Source organism: Pygocentrus nattereri, chromosome 2 (assembly GCF_015220715.1).
Source record: "Pygocentrus nattereri isolate fPygNat1 chromosome 2, fPygNat1.pri, whole genome shotgun sequence".
In the NCBI taxonomy this organism is placed as follows: Eukaryota; Metazoa; Chordata; class Actinopteri; order Characiformes; family Serrasalmidae; genus Pygocentrus; species Pygocentrus nattereri.
The window spans coordinates 35,549,011-35,567,366 of NC_051212.1; the positions used below are offsets into that span (position 1 = coordinate 35,549,011).

General features: G+C 39.3%; 1 protein-coding gene across 4 annotated transcripts in view; it reads left to right on the plus strand.

Annotated features, from left to right (window-relative positions):
- Positions 1 to 2,049: 2,049 nt before the first annotated feature.
- The window catches only part of smarcd3b (SWI/SNF related, matrix associated, actin dependent regulator of chromatin, subfamily d, member 3b), a 41,247-nt gene continuing 24,940 nt past the window's right edge, over positions 2,050 to 18,356 (plus strand). For all 4 annotated transcript variants that reach the window (XM_017723274.2, XM_017723275.2, XM_017723276.2 and 1 more), the window contains exons 1-2: positions 2,050 to 2,206; positions 14,779 to 14,987. In XM_017723274.2, the coding sequence (XP_017578763.1) occupies positions 2,129 to 2,206; positions 14,779 to 14,987 (287 nt within the window). In that variant the 5' untranslated portion in view covers positions 2,050 to 2,128. The remainder of the gene's footprint in view (positions 2,207 to 14,778; positions 14,988 to 18,356) is intronic.

Here is an 18,356-nt window from a genome sequence, read left to right on the forward strand (position 1 = left end):
AGCCACTTTGGCCACTTAGCTCTAGTGCAAAACTAAAGAAGCAGACTATAGACACCAAACATGTCTTGGTTGATCAACTAGGTTTGAGGTAAGGGGGGAGGCGGTTGTGTGAATTTGATGTTTTGTCAAACTTTATCTTAGAGAAGTCATATCAGTATTGCCAGTATTAAAACAATATGGGCATCAGATGGATGTTTAAATTTGCCTGATATTTCAATCCAGTATTTATTGCACTCTGGAAGACCACATTTAGTTGATGCTGGGCTACTTTGCTAAAATATCTGCTGTTTACTTTTTTCAATGCCTTTGTAGCCTCGAAAAATGTTATGTTCCACTGTAATACTAATCCAGGTAGATATTCTCTACAGTTTATAAACGTTTTTGGATCATATCGGCCAGTAATTTCTATAACAGTGTGTCCCTTTTAATCTTACATTTCCTTTAAAGAGAAATTCCTCAGCCTTTTCAAAATATTTTTTCATAAATAGTTTTGAGACATAAAGCCATTCAGAGCATTTTGATGTGAAATGTAACATCTCTGGTTTCTGTACATTGATGATGAAAAGAACCAGTGAATCTACATGTTTGTTTTAAATTTAAATTTAGATTGAAATAAAATTTCTTTGGGGACAATCTAGCTTTATAATGCCTTGCATGTACTTTCAAAGTATTTATAATATTGGACATTTTTGGCCAAAACCTTTTCTCTGAGGTTTTAATGTATGTATGATGCCTAATGCAATTTATTAATTACTATTTCATGCATTTGCTTTCCGTATGACAGACTCTTCAGATGTCTGGTTCATATCACCTTCTCCGTTTTTGTAGAACAGAACATTTCACAACAGATTAATCAAATCGAATTGTTAACAAGATTAATTTAAAAAAAATCCCCATTAAGTCCCCTTAAAGTCTTTAATATACAAGGTTGTAAGTTCATAGCGTTGTAGCCTTATTATTATACTGAACTAACACTGCTTCACATCCTGTCTTTCAAATGAGTGACATGTCAGCTTTGCTGGCTGTGACTGCAATGAAGGGGGGAGAGAGAGAGAGAGAGAGAGAGAGAGAGAGAGAGAGAGAGAGAGAGAGAGAGAGAGAGAGAGAGAGAGAGAGAGAGAGAGAGAGAGAAGGGGGAGAGAGAGAGGGAGAGAAGGAAAGAGAGAGAGACAGAGACAGACAGAGAGAAAATGAGAGAAGGAAAGAGAGAGAGGGAGAGAAGGGAAGAGAGAGAGAGGGAGAGAAGGAAAGAGAGAGAGAAGGAGAGAAGGAAAGAAAGAGAGAGAGAGGAGAGAGAGAGAAGGGGGAGAGAGAGGAGAGAAGGAAAGAGAGAGAGACAGAGACAGACAGAGAAAATGAGAGAAGGAAAGAAAGCGAGAGAGGGAGAGAAAGAAAGAGAGAGAAGGAAAGAAAGAGAGAGAGAGGAGAGAGAGAGAAGGGGGGAGAGAGAGAAGGAGAGAAGGAAAGAGAGAGAGACAGAGACAGACAGAGAAAATGAGAGAAGGAAAGAGAGAGAGAGGGAGAGAAAGAAAGAGAGAGAAGGAAAGAGAGAGAGGAGGGAGAAAGAAGGGGAGAGAGAGAGAAGGAGAGAGGCTAAGTGGCTTCACAGCAGTAACCAGTCAGGGAGCATTCCCTTATCTACTGATGGAATGCAACAGCTGCTGGAGCCTATGGGAGTGTGTGTGTGAGCACGTGAGAGAGAGTGCGAGAGAGCGTGTGTGTGGGCCAGCAGGAACCCCCCTGAAAGCCCCCCAACTCTCAACCCCCCACATTCCCTCTCAGCCGGGCTCCTGAAAGACGGCTCAACCAAACGTGAGCGAGAGAGAGAGAGAAAGAGAGAGAGAGAGACCAGAGCAGCGCGTTCCAAGTGGAGCGAAACAGAGAGAGAGAGAGAGAGAGAGAGAGAGGGAGAGGAGGAGAAGAAGGAGAGAGTTAGAGGAGGAGGAGGGCAGAAAGCGAAGGAAGTGGAGTGAGTGAGTAAGTGAGGGAGTAGGAGGAGGGGAGGTGGGGGGGTTGAGGAGAAGGAGGAGGAGGAGGTGAACGGAGGGTGAAGAGGAAGAGAGGAGAAGGGAAGGAGAGAGGGAAAGACAAAAGAAAGAGGAGAGGAGAGTGGAAGTAAAGGAGGGAAATGGCTTCGGAGGAGACGGCTGGAGGGGCGCGGAAAGCCACCAAGAGCAAACTGTTCGAGTTCCTCGTCCATGGAGTGGTGAGTACCCTCCGTGTGTCTGTGTGTGTGTGTGTGTGTGTGTGTGTGTGTGTAAATGCAGAGACAGCCGTCTGTGTGTGTGTGTGTGTGTGTGTGTGTGTGTGTGTGCGCGCGCGCATGTGTGTGTGTGATAGCTGGGAAAGCCGTCCATGTGAAGGTTATTTCCAGTCCTAGCATGCTGCTCTTTCTTTTTAAAGCAGAGAGAGGGAGGGAGGGAGGGAAGTAAGTCGAGGGAAACGAGGCATGCGTTTGTGTACAGAAAACGAGAGAAAGATCAGAAGGGGGGGAAAAAGCAAAGAAAGGCTGAGGCTAGCCGTCCAGTCATTGGAGGACGGATGCCATGGGCAGCGTGCTACAGAACGGCGAGTGTTTTCATTCAGAACAATGCGCTCCTTCAGCCCAAACACAGCACACTGACATTATTCTAACTCTTCTGACCACACGAACGGCCGCTCCAATAACATTCGAGCATGCAACATATTGAATGGTAGGCTGTCTGTCAAGGGCTGGCCGAATGAACTACACCCAAAATAGGTATCTATGGAGAACTACTTTTGGTTCCCTAAACAGCCTTTGAGTGAGTTTAAAGAACCCTTTTTGTAAAAGAGGTGTGGAAACATAAAGAAGTTTAAAGACTCCAGATAATGTAAAGGTCCTATACCAAGTTAATGTTTTGACAGAAACGGTTCATGGGTGTATTTAACAGATAGATTTCGTAGAATAAATTTAGTTAAAAATAAGCTTTATATTCAGATATAGCCAAAATTGTGCTTAGAACAAAAAGGTTAGGGCCGAAAGGTTGAAGTCTTTCAGAGTGACGAGCTTGACATGTCAGAGTTTTTTCAGTGGTGGTGATAGTAACCAGACATCCAAAGTGTTAAATACCTCATTGAAAGCTACCTCACATACAAATATGGTACTTGATAATAGATACACTGTCTATAATAATGTTGAAATAAACTGATCTATAAAAACTTTTTAAACATGATTTTTTTTAGGTTCATAGTGGAAAGGTACACGCAAGGTGTTTTTGTTGTATTTGCATTGCAGACATGCAAACCTTTGGTTCCAATAACCACCACTGTAAAGAAATCTAGTCATTTTCTCGTCAGTGAGCTATTTCACATCAAACCACTCTGAATGACTTTGTTTACATCACGATTATGCTTGAAAAACAGGTGGATTTCCCCTGTAATTCCACACTTGAGGTCTGAACCTTTTGTTCATATACAGTGCAAGTGTAATCTTTTATTTATGATAGTGAATGCTTCGTCTAGACAGGACCTTAGACTGTATCAGCATATTGTCAAAGCAGATTTGGAGAGAAGCAGAGACATGGTGTGTGACACATGAGGCTGAACTTTACGTTTTCGACCACAAAACATTTGATGAGATTTGTAGTATCAATGGAAACTGAAATCCATGGACATCTTCAAGCTACTGCTTTACTTGCTTAGCAGTGGATGATTGCAGTGTCGTGAAACTCAATCAACAAAGCAGCTCAGCTTTGGATCTCATCAGCCTTTTTCTTCTACAAGAAAGGTCTAGGCTGCGGTACAATCCGATTTGTCCTTTTTTGGTTGGATCTGAGATTCTGGCTTACGCTTTTAATGATTACTTTTAGGAGAGTGAGCCCTGCTTGTTATGTCCTGCCAGCAATATTGTAAATTCACTGTAGAAGGGTCTGTAACTTGCTAAATTGCTCTGGAATGTCCCAGTGATATTTAACAGTTACAGTAATCAGCCCTGACCTACTGGATGCTAATATACTAATGTATGCGTGTTTGAGAATACAGAATGAAGCTGCAGACTGAGTGGGCAGCAGGCAGTGAGCAGAAAGGCAAACTAAAACTGAGTTTAGGTGATGAATGAATTAAGCAATCATGTCTCTGCAGACTAATTAACCTTCATGAGTCTTTTCTTCCTGGCCAAATGGTTCCAGCTCCTTATTTTCACCTCTTCACCTCTCCATCTTTCCATCTTTGGTGTTCATTACATTTATCTCAGCTCTGTACTTGTCGTCTTCCCTATGTACTGTACCTCACCAGCCCTTTCACTCTCTCTCTCGGCTGCTTTATTCTCCTTTTAAGCAGTACAGGGGCATGACAGTGTCCAAAAAGTAATCCACCATACTCAAACAGGAGGCTCTTACGGTTGTTATCTCGACTTTGGGTGAAAATGTTTGGCTCTGGAGGAAGAATGTGGAGGTTCGGCCTTGTTTCCAAGGCAAGGAACAGTGTGTGCATATCAAGGTTTGCAGTGAAGAGTTGAGTTGAACGGAATCCAGCATGAGTCCTCAGCTTAGCTGCCTTTTATATACCAGGGGAAGGAATTCTGTTGCCAACAAATTATTAGAATTTTACAGAAATGCTCATAATCTTAAGTGTTTCTTTGCAAGCTTCAAAGATGAGGTCAATGAATATAGATTTTGGTTAAGAAAAAATAGCTGATGGCAGTCTAGTAGGAACTAGTAGAAGATCAGTCCCTTTCAGGCTTGTCTGTGCATTCTTTGCATGTCCTTTGCATTTATATTCTTTCTTTTTTATATTGTAAAAGTGTTCCTCCAGTCACTGCTGATTTGTTTTGGTTGTAGTTGCTTGTGTAGGTGGAAAACACAGTGCGTTGGTTAATGACAGACTGGCCTTTACTGTGTAACTGTGTAGATAAATAAAGATAGCCTAAGGGTCACTCAGGGGGTGGAGTTAGTGTTACCATGCTTTCCGATTCATTTAGATCTGAAGTCCTACACTATTGAATAGGCATATAATTGGCCAGTGGATTAGAATTGGCCATATAGTTGGCCATATGGTAGTATAGTAGCCATGTAGCGGTCTTATAGTGGTCGAGTAGTACTTGGCTATATTGTGGCCATTTTGTTGCCAAATAGTTGGCCCTATATATTATATATTAAGTGGCCATATAGTAGCCATTTAGTGGGTATATAATTGGCCATATAGTGGTTGTATAGCAGCCATATAATTGGCCATGTAGTGATTTTAATTGGCCATATAATGGCTGTATAGTAGCAATATAATTGGCCATATATAGTGTCCATACGTGGCAACATGGCACATAAAGTGGAGGGAAAATAACATGTCATTTTAGTCAGACTGTTTTGTAAAATTAGGGGTAATTTGTAGTTAATTTGAGCTCTAGGCTACAGTTTAACTGGTTCTTGTGGAATTCCTTAAATGACCATTTCATTTACTCTTTCATTTAGGGTAATGTAGAATCCTTTCAAATGAATAACTTTGGAAAAACTGACTTGAGAATGCATGAGTAAACCAGCAGGCTACTAAAGATATCTTTTTCTTTTCATTTCAAAATGTGCCATTGCAACATGCTCTCAGAACAAGCCAACTTTGACCCAATTGAAATTCATGCTTGACATTTGTTCAGCTTGTGTCGTTTGTGCAGGAAAAAAAACTGTAAGTCAACATGAGTGAATGACGTTTTTCCCTTCAGTGGTAATCAAGGTACATCTAAGGAGCTGTCAAATCAGCTGTCAGAGTAATTACAAAGACAGGAGCTTCAGCAGGAGATGTGAGAGTGCCGGCGGGAGAACGTTGTTTATCGACAGGGTTCAGCTACAAAAGCCTGTCAGTCAGGGTTGATTGGCAGCTCAGATGCTGTCCCAGTCTTTTTCCAGTGTAAAACATGCTTTGGCTCAACCTGACGAATTTGAGAGAAAATATGTGGAATTAATCGTTTTGCATTTGCCTTCTTGCTCAACTCCTCCTCAAAATGATCTTTAAACATAGAGGTCACCGTGAGAGGAAACCTGCAGTTGTTTGTCATTATTTCAGAGTTTGGATTCCAGGGTTATCTAGGATAAATATTCATTTCTGAAGGCAAATGTAGGACACATTTAAAGCTAAACTCTTAGTACCAAAAAAGGTTCAGTAACAATAGCAGAACCCTATTTGGTGCTAAATAGAACAATAGGTTCATGAACCATTTATTTATTTATTTATTTATTTTTTTAACCATGTAAATAATCATTTATGCATTCACATAGTTCTTTGAGTTCTCATTGTTTTATATAAAACTGTTGCCTTTACTGTTGCCTTGAAGAATCACTTTTTAAAGGGTGCACTTGCAGATGAGAGGACTTTTGTCCAGTTTTCGATTGGTTCAGCCTCATTTTCCTTATTGGTTAAAATATAGCTCCACCCACTCTTTTAGGTCCACAAGTTTTGCAAAGAATAATGATAAAAATTTTACACGCTCCATATACAGATACACACGCACAGTGGAGTGCTGAAGGTCATGGCGTTCTTACCCACCACAGCGCTGTGTGTGTCTGTTCTTTCAGTGACACACTCTCCATGGGCGGGCCTGAGGGCTGAGAAACGCTTTGGTGTGTGGAAGTCGACGGAGACAGAGGGTCAGAGAGAAATAGTGTGTGTGTGTGTGTGTGTGTAACTTTGGGAACAGTGATCAGTGTGTCTTTGCAGAAATCATAATGTAATTATGCATAAATGCTCTTGTGGGCACTATACAGTATGCATGCTTATCCTGTAAATAACTGTCCACTAAATGGCCAGTGAATTTTGCCAGTCTTCTCCTTTTTCAATGTAAACTGGGCAGTCCCAATCCTATTCACACCTAGTATCTTCACCCATCAGGCTGTGGCTCCGCCCACCCTCTCGTCTTTAACAAAGTTGTGTTCCCCAGTGGTGTCTCTGTGTTCATGCTGGAGAAACTTACAGAGCAAAAGCTAACCTAACAAGAATTGCTGTCAAGCTAGCTCCGTCTGCCTGTTGTCTGTCTGTCCATTCGTTCTACCGGGCCCACCAACTTTTCCTGGATGCACATCCTGCAATAAAGTGAATAAGAACCTTACCTTCTTTAAGACGTCAGCATATAAGAGCCTGATCATTTTTACTGAGTTACAGTCAGATCAGTGATAGTCTTCACCATCACCTGCTTATAAAGAGCCCTTTACTCATTTCTCCCTCCGTTCAAGCAGTTGTGCTTAATTCTCCTTCAGTGATGTAGCAGGCTGGGAGCAGTGAACTGAAGGACGTCAATCATCGCTCATCAGAACATTAGGACCACGCTCACACATTTCTCAGATAGCTCTGATAAGTGATTTTAAGCAAAGTTTATTATATGCTCATTTTTTTTTCTTCATATAATCTTTCCTGGATTCACATCATGTTTAATATAACACTCAATTTTACGCTGTAAAAAATGTCTCATCAGTTCAACCTAAACTCCTCACCAGTTCTATTGAACCTAAACAAATACTTTGAACGATTCTTTCAATCAAAGAGTTGAATAAAACTAGTTCAGTTGCTTGTTACCACATAAAGTAATTTTTTAGGCTGTGCTGATGAGTCATTTTTCACAGTGTAGTGTCATACAGATATTGTTTCTGTTTTACACTGTATTCCCTAAGACTGTAAGCTTGATAAGTTGAAAAAGAAACTATGCACTAGCAAAACAACATAGGAAAACATTTAGGAAAAATCCAGTAAAAACTAGAGATGGCACGAAACCACATTTGTTTGTCTGATTCTGATATTAAAACCTTCAGGATCAGCCAACATCGGTACCCATTAAAACTAAGCTTTAAAATATGCTGCTTTTAATCAAAGCAGTTCACTGAAGATTGTCGTCCAAAAGTAGGATATCACGCTTGAACACTTTGTCACAGGATTAGATCTCTCCAATATCAGATCTAACTTTTGCTGCCAGTGTTAACTTGATGCCATCTCTAAGAAAAAGGAAACATTGAGTTTGAAGCAGTGATTTTACACTTGTTATATTCTCTTGAGCTGCTGCCATAGTCCACAGTTAAAATTGCAAATTTCCCAACAATAGGGCAAAACCTTAGACAACTACAACCATCTTAGCTGGTCTTTATCGTGGTCTTTTTACTTAAACATACTTTCTTTTCGCCTTTAATCAGTACAGTTTGCTCAGAACAGTGTGTTTATGGGGTCATTTATTGTGATATCGATGTCATGTCATCCCCCAGTAATCTCTTCAATACGCTGTCCAATAACGCATTTGGTGATGTGTGATCCGGCAGCATGTGGTGGGGTTTTGTGAGCCTGTGCAACAAGAGTAAGAGAGAGACTGAAGTTCTAATACTAAGAGAGAAATTTCAGAAAAGGCCGCAGCGGCTCTGTGTAATTAGCTACTGGATTATTCCTAGCTGCCTTGGTCCCACCATTTTGTGGTCCCACTGCTTTGTGGAAAGCATAACAAAAGCAGTACATCAGCAACCGGCAGAGAGAGCAGACAGCTGTTCCAGAGCAGTGAGTGACAGCAACACCTGGCAGATGACCAGACAGAGAACAGAGATGCTGCAAAAACAAAGGGCTACACAAAGAACAGCTACTTCAGAAATGGAGTTTCATCATCTGATGCAAACCTGAACCAACGATTACGTTCACACACATGAGGGGACAGCTGTGGTGTAGTGAAAGCTGTCCTGGAGTCTTTTTGTAAGAGTTCATGAAAAAGTAACGAGTGCACTAGAAGGGGGCTGTTTCAGGAGGTCAGAGCATTCTGAAGGTGACCCAGAGGTTATTTATATCTGGCTCCTATATATGTGGTCTGGAGGATAAAACAATACTTATAATTAACTAAATATTTTTTTCTAAATCAGTCATGCACGTTTGGGATATTGGAGGAAAAAAAAAGGATCATGCTGTTCTGTACCTCAGTCTAGTATTAGCATCACGGTTAGTCGACTAAGTGCCGAAGTGTGACTTATTCTTTAGATGGGAGGAAGAAGTCTAGCTGTTCACTCGTAACAGCACAACAGTCAACATGAATCAGAATTAATAAAGTAAAATCCATTAGGTGGGTGTGGTGGGAGACAGAGCTGAAACATGACATAACTGGTTAATATATTTTTTCCTCACACAGTGATGTAATCAAAAATCAGCAAGTGATTTAGAAGTGGGCAAGTCTAACAAGAAATGAGAAAACAGGAATTTTGAATTATATAATATGAATCATGTTTAATATGACCAGATAGCTGACTAGCTATTGGGTTATTTTAGCTTTAAAATTTTCATTATTTTTTATTAATTCATTTATTTAGGTTGTTTCTTTTTTATTTCAGTTTACTTTCCATTAGTCTCAAAGGTACATTCATAGTTTTAGGGTTTTTTTTTGTTTGTTTACTGATAAGTATTTTTTTTGTTTGTTTGTTTTTATTTTGTCTCAGTTTCAGGTTTAGTTTTTTAGTATTATGATAGTGAGTGTAGTATGGTAGTCAGAGTGATGAGAGCAGAATAGCGGAATGAAGGGACCCACTTCTAAACTTTCATTCATGCTCTGAAAAAGTTTTTTTTTTTTTCTGAGTAATCCTGTTTTAATTTTAGTTAGTTTTACAGTGGACATTATAGTTTTTGAATAGCAATAGTTAATGCTAATAATATTTATTGATAGATATCGACACGTTTTGATATAAAAATATCACATACAGTTGAAGGAATAACTTGACTAAATATACCAATATGGCTAATAATGAATGGAAGCTTATCGGGATCATGATGTAATTGACATAATATTAATAGGTGGCTGTTTGTTTTCATTAATTGTTGTCAACGTTAGCTTTCAGACTGAACTGTATCCTTTGCTTGTGTTTGAGTTTTGGTGTCCCCTCTGGACCACATTGCACATCACTGGCTCTAATTTTGCAACTCATCTCTACTTCATTTGCTCTTGTTTCACAATAGTGTAGAGTCCAGCTTACAAGCCTGCCATAAAACACCAAAAACACACACATACTACATTACACACTCCAGAGGCAGTCACATTCGGTTGTGATGGGGGTGGAGCGTTATTCAGTGGTTCATCAAAAAAGCAGCTTGTGTGAAAAGTGCCACCACCGTTGCCTCGTTGTCTTTGCGGTGTTTCCCCCCAGGTGCTAACCTTAGCCGTTATCACACCAAACACAGACCCCGGATCAGATCAGGAGATAACGGCCACACTCACGCATTCATAGCACATTCCTGTGCTCGCAGGGTTGAATGGGAACACTTCCTGCATGTCCAAAGAGGACACGTCTTTCTCACATTAAGGCCACTGGGTGAAAGTAATAGTCCTTAACACCGCCGCTCTGCAGTGGCCCAAATGACAAAACGTTTGAGCTTGTTGTGGTTTGGAAGCGTGTTGCTCTCTACCTTTATCTAAACAGAAAACACTGTCAGCCCAAAATCTCTGATTAAAATTAAGCATGTGAGCAGAGAGGTTTCATTCAATATCACAGTATCAGACCTTATTGAAGTTTGCATTAATGAATTTAATAAGCCTATAGTGCCTGAAAGTACTCTTAACAAAAAGGGTGCAGTATAGTGCAGTATAGAGTGTTTTTGGCTTGTTTTAAAAAGTTTTTTAAAGAACCAAAACGTTTGTGTTTTATATCATTTTATGAGCTTTGGTTAGTGCTTTTCTCCTCTTGTACCTGTCCAGGGACTAACAAGTAGAGAAATGTTTATTAAAGCTGCATTATATGTTTTGTCTTTGTTAAAAGTGAAAGTCAATTTTTTACTGCTAAAAAGAATGTCCTCCAAACCTGATATAGCTTGTTTTGATTGCACTGGTTTGTCCTGTTTCCTCTCTTAAAATAACACCAAAAGGAGCCTTACAGACTAATGTAAATGTTAACAAGACAAAGGGCTCTATTTTTAGTAAGGAAATGTATTATTTGTTTTCATTTTATGCATTTGTTCTTTCAAAACAATCTGAATCACCCTGCAAATGTACACTGCATACATTAAGTAAGTTTATGGTGATTACATCATGGCTATCTATCAAATATATATTTCTAAAAATATCACGAACACTGAAAAGTAGTATCTCAATATACTTGTAGCACCACTAAGAAGATATTTCAAGCACAAGCCCGTTGAATCACCTTATCATCAGTGGACCAACATTACAGAGGATTGTTGTCCCTCCAAAATTGTTCCTGCTTGATTTAAGAAAAGCTTTGTCGGCCTGCCTGGCTGTGTATTGTTAACTGAAGCACTTGGTTTCTTTAATGGCAGGGCTAAATCCATTGTCATTTTATTTCTTTTATGAGCCACAACTAGCTCTGACGATATACAAAGAGAAGTGAACATATCTCGAAATCAGTAGCCCAGCTTAGAGGAGATTTTTGTTGTTTTGTGCCACACGACTGCACTGCAGTGGATGAGGACTGATGCTGCAGTGGATTATTGTCACTCCAAACATTTTCCAACTTCTTGTTTTATGTCGTCACAGTGAAACTCATAACCAAGACTAGTTTTATCTTGACCATCATGTTTACTGTATTAAACAGTTTAAGACTGTTGTCAGCTGTGTCTTTCAGTCTTTTTTCCCTTTACCATGAATGTAGTCCATCAAAACATGTTTGGTGTCCAACGTTTTTTAGTTTTGCAATGGAGCTATGAAGCTAATGTGGCTATAGCAAGTAGTAGAATCATACTTAAATGATCCACACTTACCTCGAACCTCACTGAGTTGTTGAGTTAGTCTGGAACTTAAATTAGGTGACTTAAAAAATAATGCAAAATTATTGCCTCAAAAAAAGTAAGTAGTAAGTTACTTAATAGGTTCAAGTAATAACTTTATATTTGACTTATGGGTACTTTCTAGTGTTCAGTGATCCACACTTGTGCAGCAAGCAAAGTTAACTCGAAGAGCCCAATAATATTAAATCATTTCAGCTGAGCGATCAATGTTTACTCTCAATGTAGTTAGGTTAACTTAAATAACTAGTTAGGTTAACATCTCATTTAATTGCCCTTTGTTGCAAATATCTGTCTTTGCACAATGCATTGGAATCAACTATGAAGCAACTTCAAAACGGATTGTTTCAGTAATGAACAAACAGCTGCCTGTCCAATAGCTACTTCTCATCTTATGCATTTGTTTATACAGTGATGAAGAAAGGAATTAAACAAGAGTCACTCATTTCTGAAAACTCGGTTTGCTGCATCTTGGCAGTTCTGTTTAGGAGCTCCTCTGGGCTGGGATTAACCATCCGGAAGCGTTCGTGGCTATAGGATGAAATAATAAACACCATCTTGGTGAGCATAACAAAACCATGTAAAATGCAAAAACTACTAAGAATGCAGGGAAGCTTTTTGGGGAAAAGCTTGTGGTACTTATCCAGTTAATTGATCTTAACTAGATTTACCTCAGTAACTAATGATTATACAAGATTTGCAGTAGGTTTAACAGATGAGTAAACAAAAAAAAATGTGAGTGCAAGTGTTACAGTGCATTTTACAGTGTAAGGTTTCTGGGAGAGGTCTGCATGGTGTGTTTTCAGTCTCACTCTTGCAAGATTTCATCCCACTTCTGCCTGCTCCTGCAATAAATCGGAATCATTTGTCCTGCTCCCACCCGTAACCAAAACGTTTTGTTCCATGAACTGACATCCAATTTCATACATAAGTTATACTCTGCTGAAATAACACAATGTTCATTGTCATCAGGTTTACTGTGAAGTACATACACCAAACACTATTCTTTCCCAGTAAATTGAAAGCAAGAATTAAACCACAGAATGGTTGTTTTTGGTGTTTTTGCAGCTGTGGCCATCAGACTGAAGGCTCCGGTGTCTCTGTAAGCCACAATCATTTATGTTGTTCACATGATCAGTTGCTTTGCAACTTTTTAGCATGACTTAATTCAATTTAATTAACTTACTGTTATCATTTTATATTGCTTATATACATAATTTTGTGATCATTCGACTTAGGCAATTATTTAGACTTATTTAGGCAATTAATTACATTTCAGGATTTCTCCTTACGCATGCCTTATCCCGCTCCCACCTGCAGTGGGCTGGTTACCCACCGACTCCTGCAAACAGCACTGAAAATTAGCTCCATGCAACAAGATCCACATTAACCTTGAGGCTGTGGTGTAAAACTAAGGCAGCAAACATGCCTCAGTTGACTGGCTTGTAGGTTTGATTATATCTTTTAAAGTAACATTAGTCTTGTATTGTGAACTGAAGAACTGTTGCTTTCTAATGGTAGATTTTAATCCAAAGAGCTGTCATTTCATTTCTTGCATGCGTTTAATTTGAGCCAGTAGCTCTGAAGAAACAACCTAAACCTCCTATGCCTTCCTCCCCTTACAGAATGCAGACAGTGATGCCTTCATCCTACATAATCAATGACATTGCTCAACTGTCCCACACTCACAAACCTCTGGAATTTCATTGGGCTAAATTCAACTGTGCAGGCATAAAGAGAATCTCTCAAACTTCAGCCACGTCACATATGCCGGCTGTTGCTAGAGGAGTGACCAGCGCAAGTGGAAGGGTGTTGAGACATTTATTGTGCTAAGTCATTTGTGCTTTGTTGAGTGAGCATGGCTGGTGAATACAGCTCCTTTTGTTTGCCAGACGGACAGCTGTCTCTTATCCATGTCCAGTTTCACTGCTAGTATGTGGATTATTGAGGTTATATGGTGTCTCCTGTCATTGTAAAATGATCTCTATCATCCCCTCACACAGATTTACTCCAAAGTCTTCAACGCACACCTGCTAGCACAAGAACCCCTTATTTAAACCCTGACTTTATAAAGCTTTTTATCAGCTTTTTTTAAATTCAGTTTCCATTCAAAATGACCATTTTATACAAATGATTGTTTTGACAGTGTAAAAAATAAAAATATGTACTAGCAGAAAATTATACTAAAGCCTTCAACACTAAATATCAAATCTGTCAGTATTTCATTTGTCTGCTTTTCAGTTTTGTGCACTCAACTGCTGCTTTAACTCTACCATTCTTCAGATCTAAAAACCAAACAGTGTCCTCCCAACAAATCTGTTCCCAAAGGAGTCACTGATATTATGTTCCCCTTCAAAGAGACCCCAAAAGAACCCCAAAAAGTCTGAAAGGCTGTGCAGCTGTCAAGAAGATGTTACTGTGAACGTGAGAATATTTGCGTTAGAGCATTAAAACTAGACATCTAAAATACAAAACATGGTTTTATGGACTGAGGAGCATAATTTGGAAATGGGATTATTTGAATGGTAAGAAGCAGAAAATACACCAAGTTTTAAAACTGAACTTTGGAGGTGTGGATGGCACTTTTTCCAGCACTGAGAAATGAATGACTTAATGGCCAGTTTGACTATGAATGAAATGAAAGGGTGGTGGCTTTCCAACTTGCCATGAAATTAAGGTTGTTTTATAAATAAAATGAATGACTCTATGCTTCCTCAGAGCTGGTACTCAATTATCTGTTTGCCTGAACTTTTAATTGGACTGTTTTTTTGTTTTGCTCGTTTTAAAAGTACAGCAAAGGGTATTTTACTGTTTTGTGAACATTAACCAGACACAAACTACATTTCCAGAAAGGAAACTTGCTTTTTTCAATGTTTAATATATTTTGAACTATCTTGGTAGAACAAAAAACAAGTGAATAACACACATTGCAGCGGTTATCTCAAAAGTTAATAGACATCAAAAATGAATAATTAGTATTATTATGTGCTACCAAGAGTACACAAGAGTACTGGTATAGACTGAAGTAAGAAAGTTAAAATTTCTTTCTTGTCTCTTATTGATCTCTCCTTTTTATTTTTCTCTCTCTAGCGTCCCGGCATGCCGTCAGGTGCGAGGATGCCTCATCAGGGGGCACCAATGGGGCCTCCAGGGCCGCCATACGGAGGAAACTCCACCGTCCGGCCCGGACTGACCAATCCGTCGATGGAGGCCAACCGCAAACGTCCCGCACCCTCGCAGCAACAGATGCAGCAGCAGCAGCAGCAACAACAGCAAACCGTACAGAACAGAAACAGAAAGTAAGTATCAGAAGCCACACCCATGGCACAGGGTCGGATATCGAGGCTGTTACCATGGCTGCAAGTGTGGAGTACTTGTTTGAGAAAGACTCCCAAAAAATTTGCATAAATAAACTGAAAGATGTTACTATGACTACGAGGACTTGGCTGTAGTCTCACCTACAGCCTTGAAGCTTCCACAAAGAGTGTGGCTCAGAGGCTGTTGCCAAGACAACAGACAAGTAAGCCGCTACCATGGCAACAGCCCGAGGGCTGTTACTATGGCTGCAGGCGTTAGACGGCGAAGGCACGTTGAATGCAGTTGTGGAGTCTGCACGGTTGAGCTGGAAGTGATTGTGCAATTGGTTGCACTCCAGTTTTGTACTTTGCCTTTGGTGCTTATTTGGTCGTAGGTAAGTTGTTTAAAATGGTGCAGGGATTTAAGGACTCATGCAGCCATGTGAGTAATCCTAGTAATCTGTGCCACATTATAATAACAGCTCTGAGATTTTCTAACATCTGAGTAAAGCAGCATGTCTTATGAAAGCCACATCCCGAACATGACAGTTTGTTTGGACACCGCTGAACTGCCTATTCATATTCTCTAAGCTAAAATATGCAATATTTCAGTAGACATTCACTCGTATGGCTGCAGATTGCATGGCTTTTCTCTTTGTATGTCTTTAATGATGCAGTTTTCATTTAGATTCCATTCTCTATTTTTGGCGAAAACCCCACTGAGATTTGTGACTTCTTTAAGGATGCCCTAAACAAAATGGCAGGTTACATGATCTCCCAGCACTAAACAGAATAATGCTAATCCCTCCCTCAAATAAGGAGCTGAAAAGGCATGACCCTCCCCCAAATCTCTCATCAGCTTCTTATAAATAATAACAATCCCAAAGAGAAATAAGGCATAAGGTGGTAATATGTGGAGAACTGCTTTGTAAGTTTCTTTGCATCAAGCGATTTTAGATTTCCATAAACTACCAAATGCCTTTAACACTGATGGCTATGGAGTGCAGCGACACATGTAGAGGACTGGAGTTAATATTACTGATGTAGTGCAAGAAGAGAAGACTACTATCAAATAGCAATGGTGTTGTCACAATTACACATAAATATAATCATAAATGCATTGAAACAATGTGACCTTAAAGAGTCAATTAAAGCTTAAAAATTACTTATAAAATAAGAACTGTCCACAAAGTAAGATGTGATGAGAACAGCAGCGCTGATGGTAATTTATACAGTTAGTTAAAGCCACGCAAGCTGATTGGTTGAAAAATGTTCTAGCCGTGCAGTTATTTCGCCATATCATCACAGGTATTTCACAAACACTGCATCACTCCGCTGAGACGCCGTTGCTTCTTGCTTTGTGCACAAACAAAAAATGGATATTTTTAAGATCACATTTGACCGACAGCTGATTTGGTCAGACTCTGAAGACGAGACTACACTAAATTCCCAAACTGTAATCACCACTGAGCAGCTTTTCAGTCAGCAGCTGTGACAGAAGAACACCTAAACAACCTAGAATTAGCCCGAAATGAACCGAATACCATTCGCCAAACGTCTGACCACATCGGACTGAGCCAGCAAACTGGCGCAATAAAAAACAAAAAGGCTGTGGTGGTGATGACAGTTTCGGAATTTACTGTAAGGAGCTGGAGAACAAACTGCTGGCTGTGCAGCGACTGAGCGGAGCTTGTTACTGTGACGTAGCAACAAGCTGCTTGTTAAGGAGCTATAATTTGGTGGAAGGAATAGCTAACATTAAAACATATTAAATGACACATTCACAGCCCAGTTTATTTATTGCTTACGTTATTTATTTAACTGTTGTATAAAAAGCATTAGAATACTCGAGGTCGTGTGTTATCGCTACAACATCATGGCATTAGTTTTTGTCACATTTCATCAATGTCCTAATGAAAAATTAGAATTCTGTTCAAATATTTCAAAACTAATTTTTTATTGCTTGGCTTTATTTAAAACAAAAAAAGTTTCTCGATTTCTCAACAAAATAATTGGTAGATCATTTGATGTACCAGTGTAATATATAGTAGCTCTAATTGACCCTAGTGACGGTCTCTGTCTACTGCTGTCTGTACTGTCTGTGTTGTGGTCAGATGCACAGTATCATGCGCAGTCTGCAGACAGCTTAAACCAATGAGTTATTATTTTAACCTGCAGACTCTGTTTGTAGTGTAGCTGCCATTACTTATCAGTCTGCCCCCCAGTTTCTCTCTATCTCCTCACAGCAACCCATCAGCTGCCCCCTCGGTTCGATTGATCCGCCCACACTCACTTGCTCTCTTATCCTTGTCAGATACTGTAGTGAAATGTTATCTTGCATTAGTAGTATCTGTACCAGCTTTCTCTGCTCTCGGCCGATCGATCACCACAAAGACTGTGTGTGTGTTTAAGCGTGTGTATGTGCTGTTGAGTCTGTTATGTTAAGCTGTCTGTAGACTACACACACTGTGTTAGCTGTTCTGCCCCCTGCTGACTGATCTGAATTACCCAAGGTTGATTTGATGGTGTACTAACAGATGAAAGGAAGTTCAGATTGACCGTGTACTTTCACCCAGTGCTATTACAGGGTTCATATGAGGGCTTGATGAATATTAACATTTTGTCATGATATGAATCCTGTACGTATGGAAGCTCATTCCCGCCAGGTAGAAAGAAAACAGCGCTCGTTTTTTTCTTCTTCTCTGTTTCTAGTAGCAGTATGGAAACATTGACTTAGTATCTCAAAATAAATAAGTATAGACTTAATATTTTAGAAATAATTACTTATTCTCTCAAAAATTTGACCTCATTATCTCAAGATGTATTTTTTTAAAGGTTTGACTGATGTTGAGGTATTAAGATGAAATGATAATTAAAATATTTGGATGACTAAATTTCAAGAGAGTAAGCAATAATTTTGGGATGGTATTTCAACATAAGTGAAAAATTGGTCTTGGCTGACAGGAATGATCTTCTATGAATAAGCAATAATGACTGCAAATATAATTTAAATTTTTCAAATATTAACCCCTCATAATCCCATTCTTATTACCTACAAAGGCTTATTATTCAGTAACTACAGGGACTCCAATGCTTGTGCTATTCTTGTGCTATAGAAGTGTGTAATACAACTTTTTAAGGGGTTAAAAAAAAGTCCAATCTTTTTTATGCAAACACTGAATTTATTTGATTGTCAGTGGTCACTTGTTAAATGCATGTTCATATGTCTACTAGTTCTGTGTGATATTAAATCAACTGTTCTACCAGAATCTCAGGAGGACAACCAAGAAACGACAGTGGCCCTTCTCATACTTATTCTAAATGAAAAGTAAAATCAAGCTAATTCATTTCTCTGTTTTTCATTTGTTCATG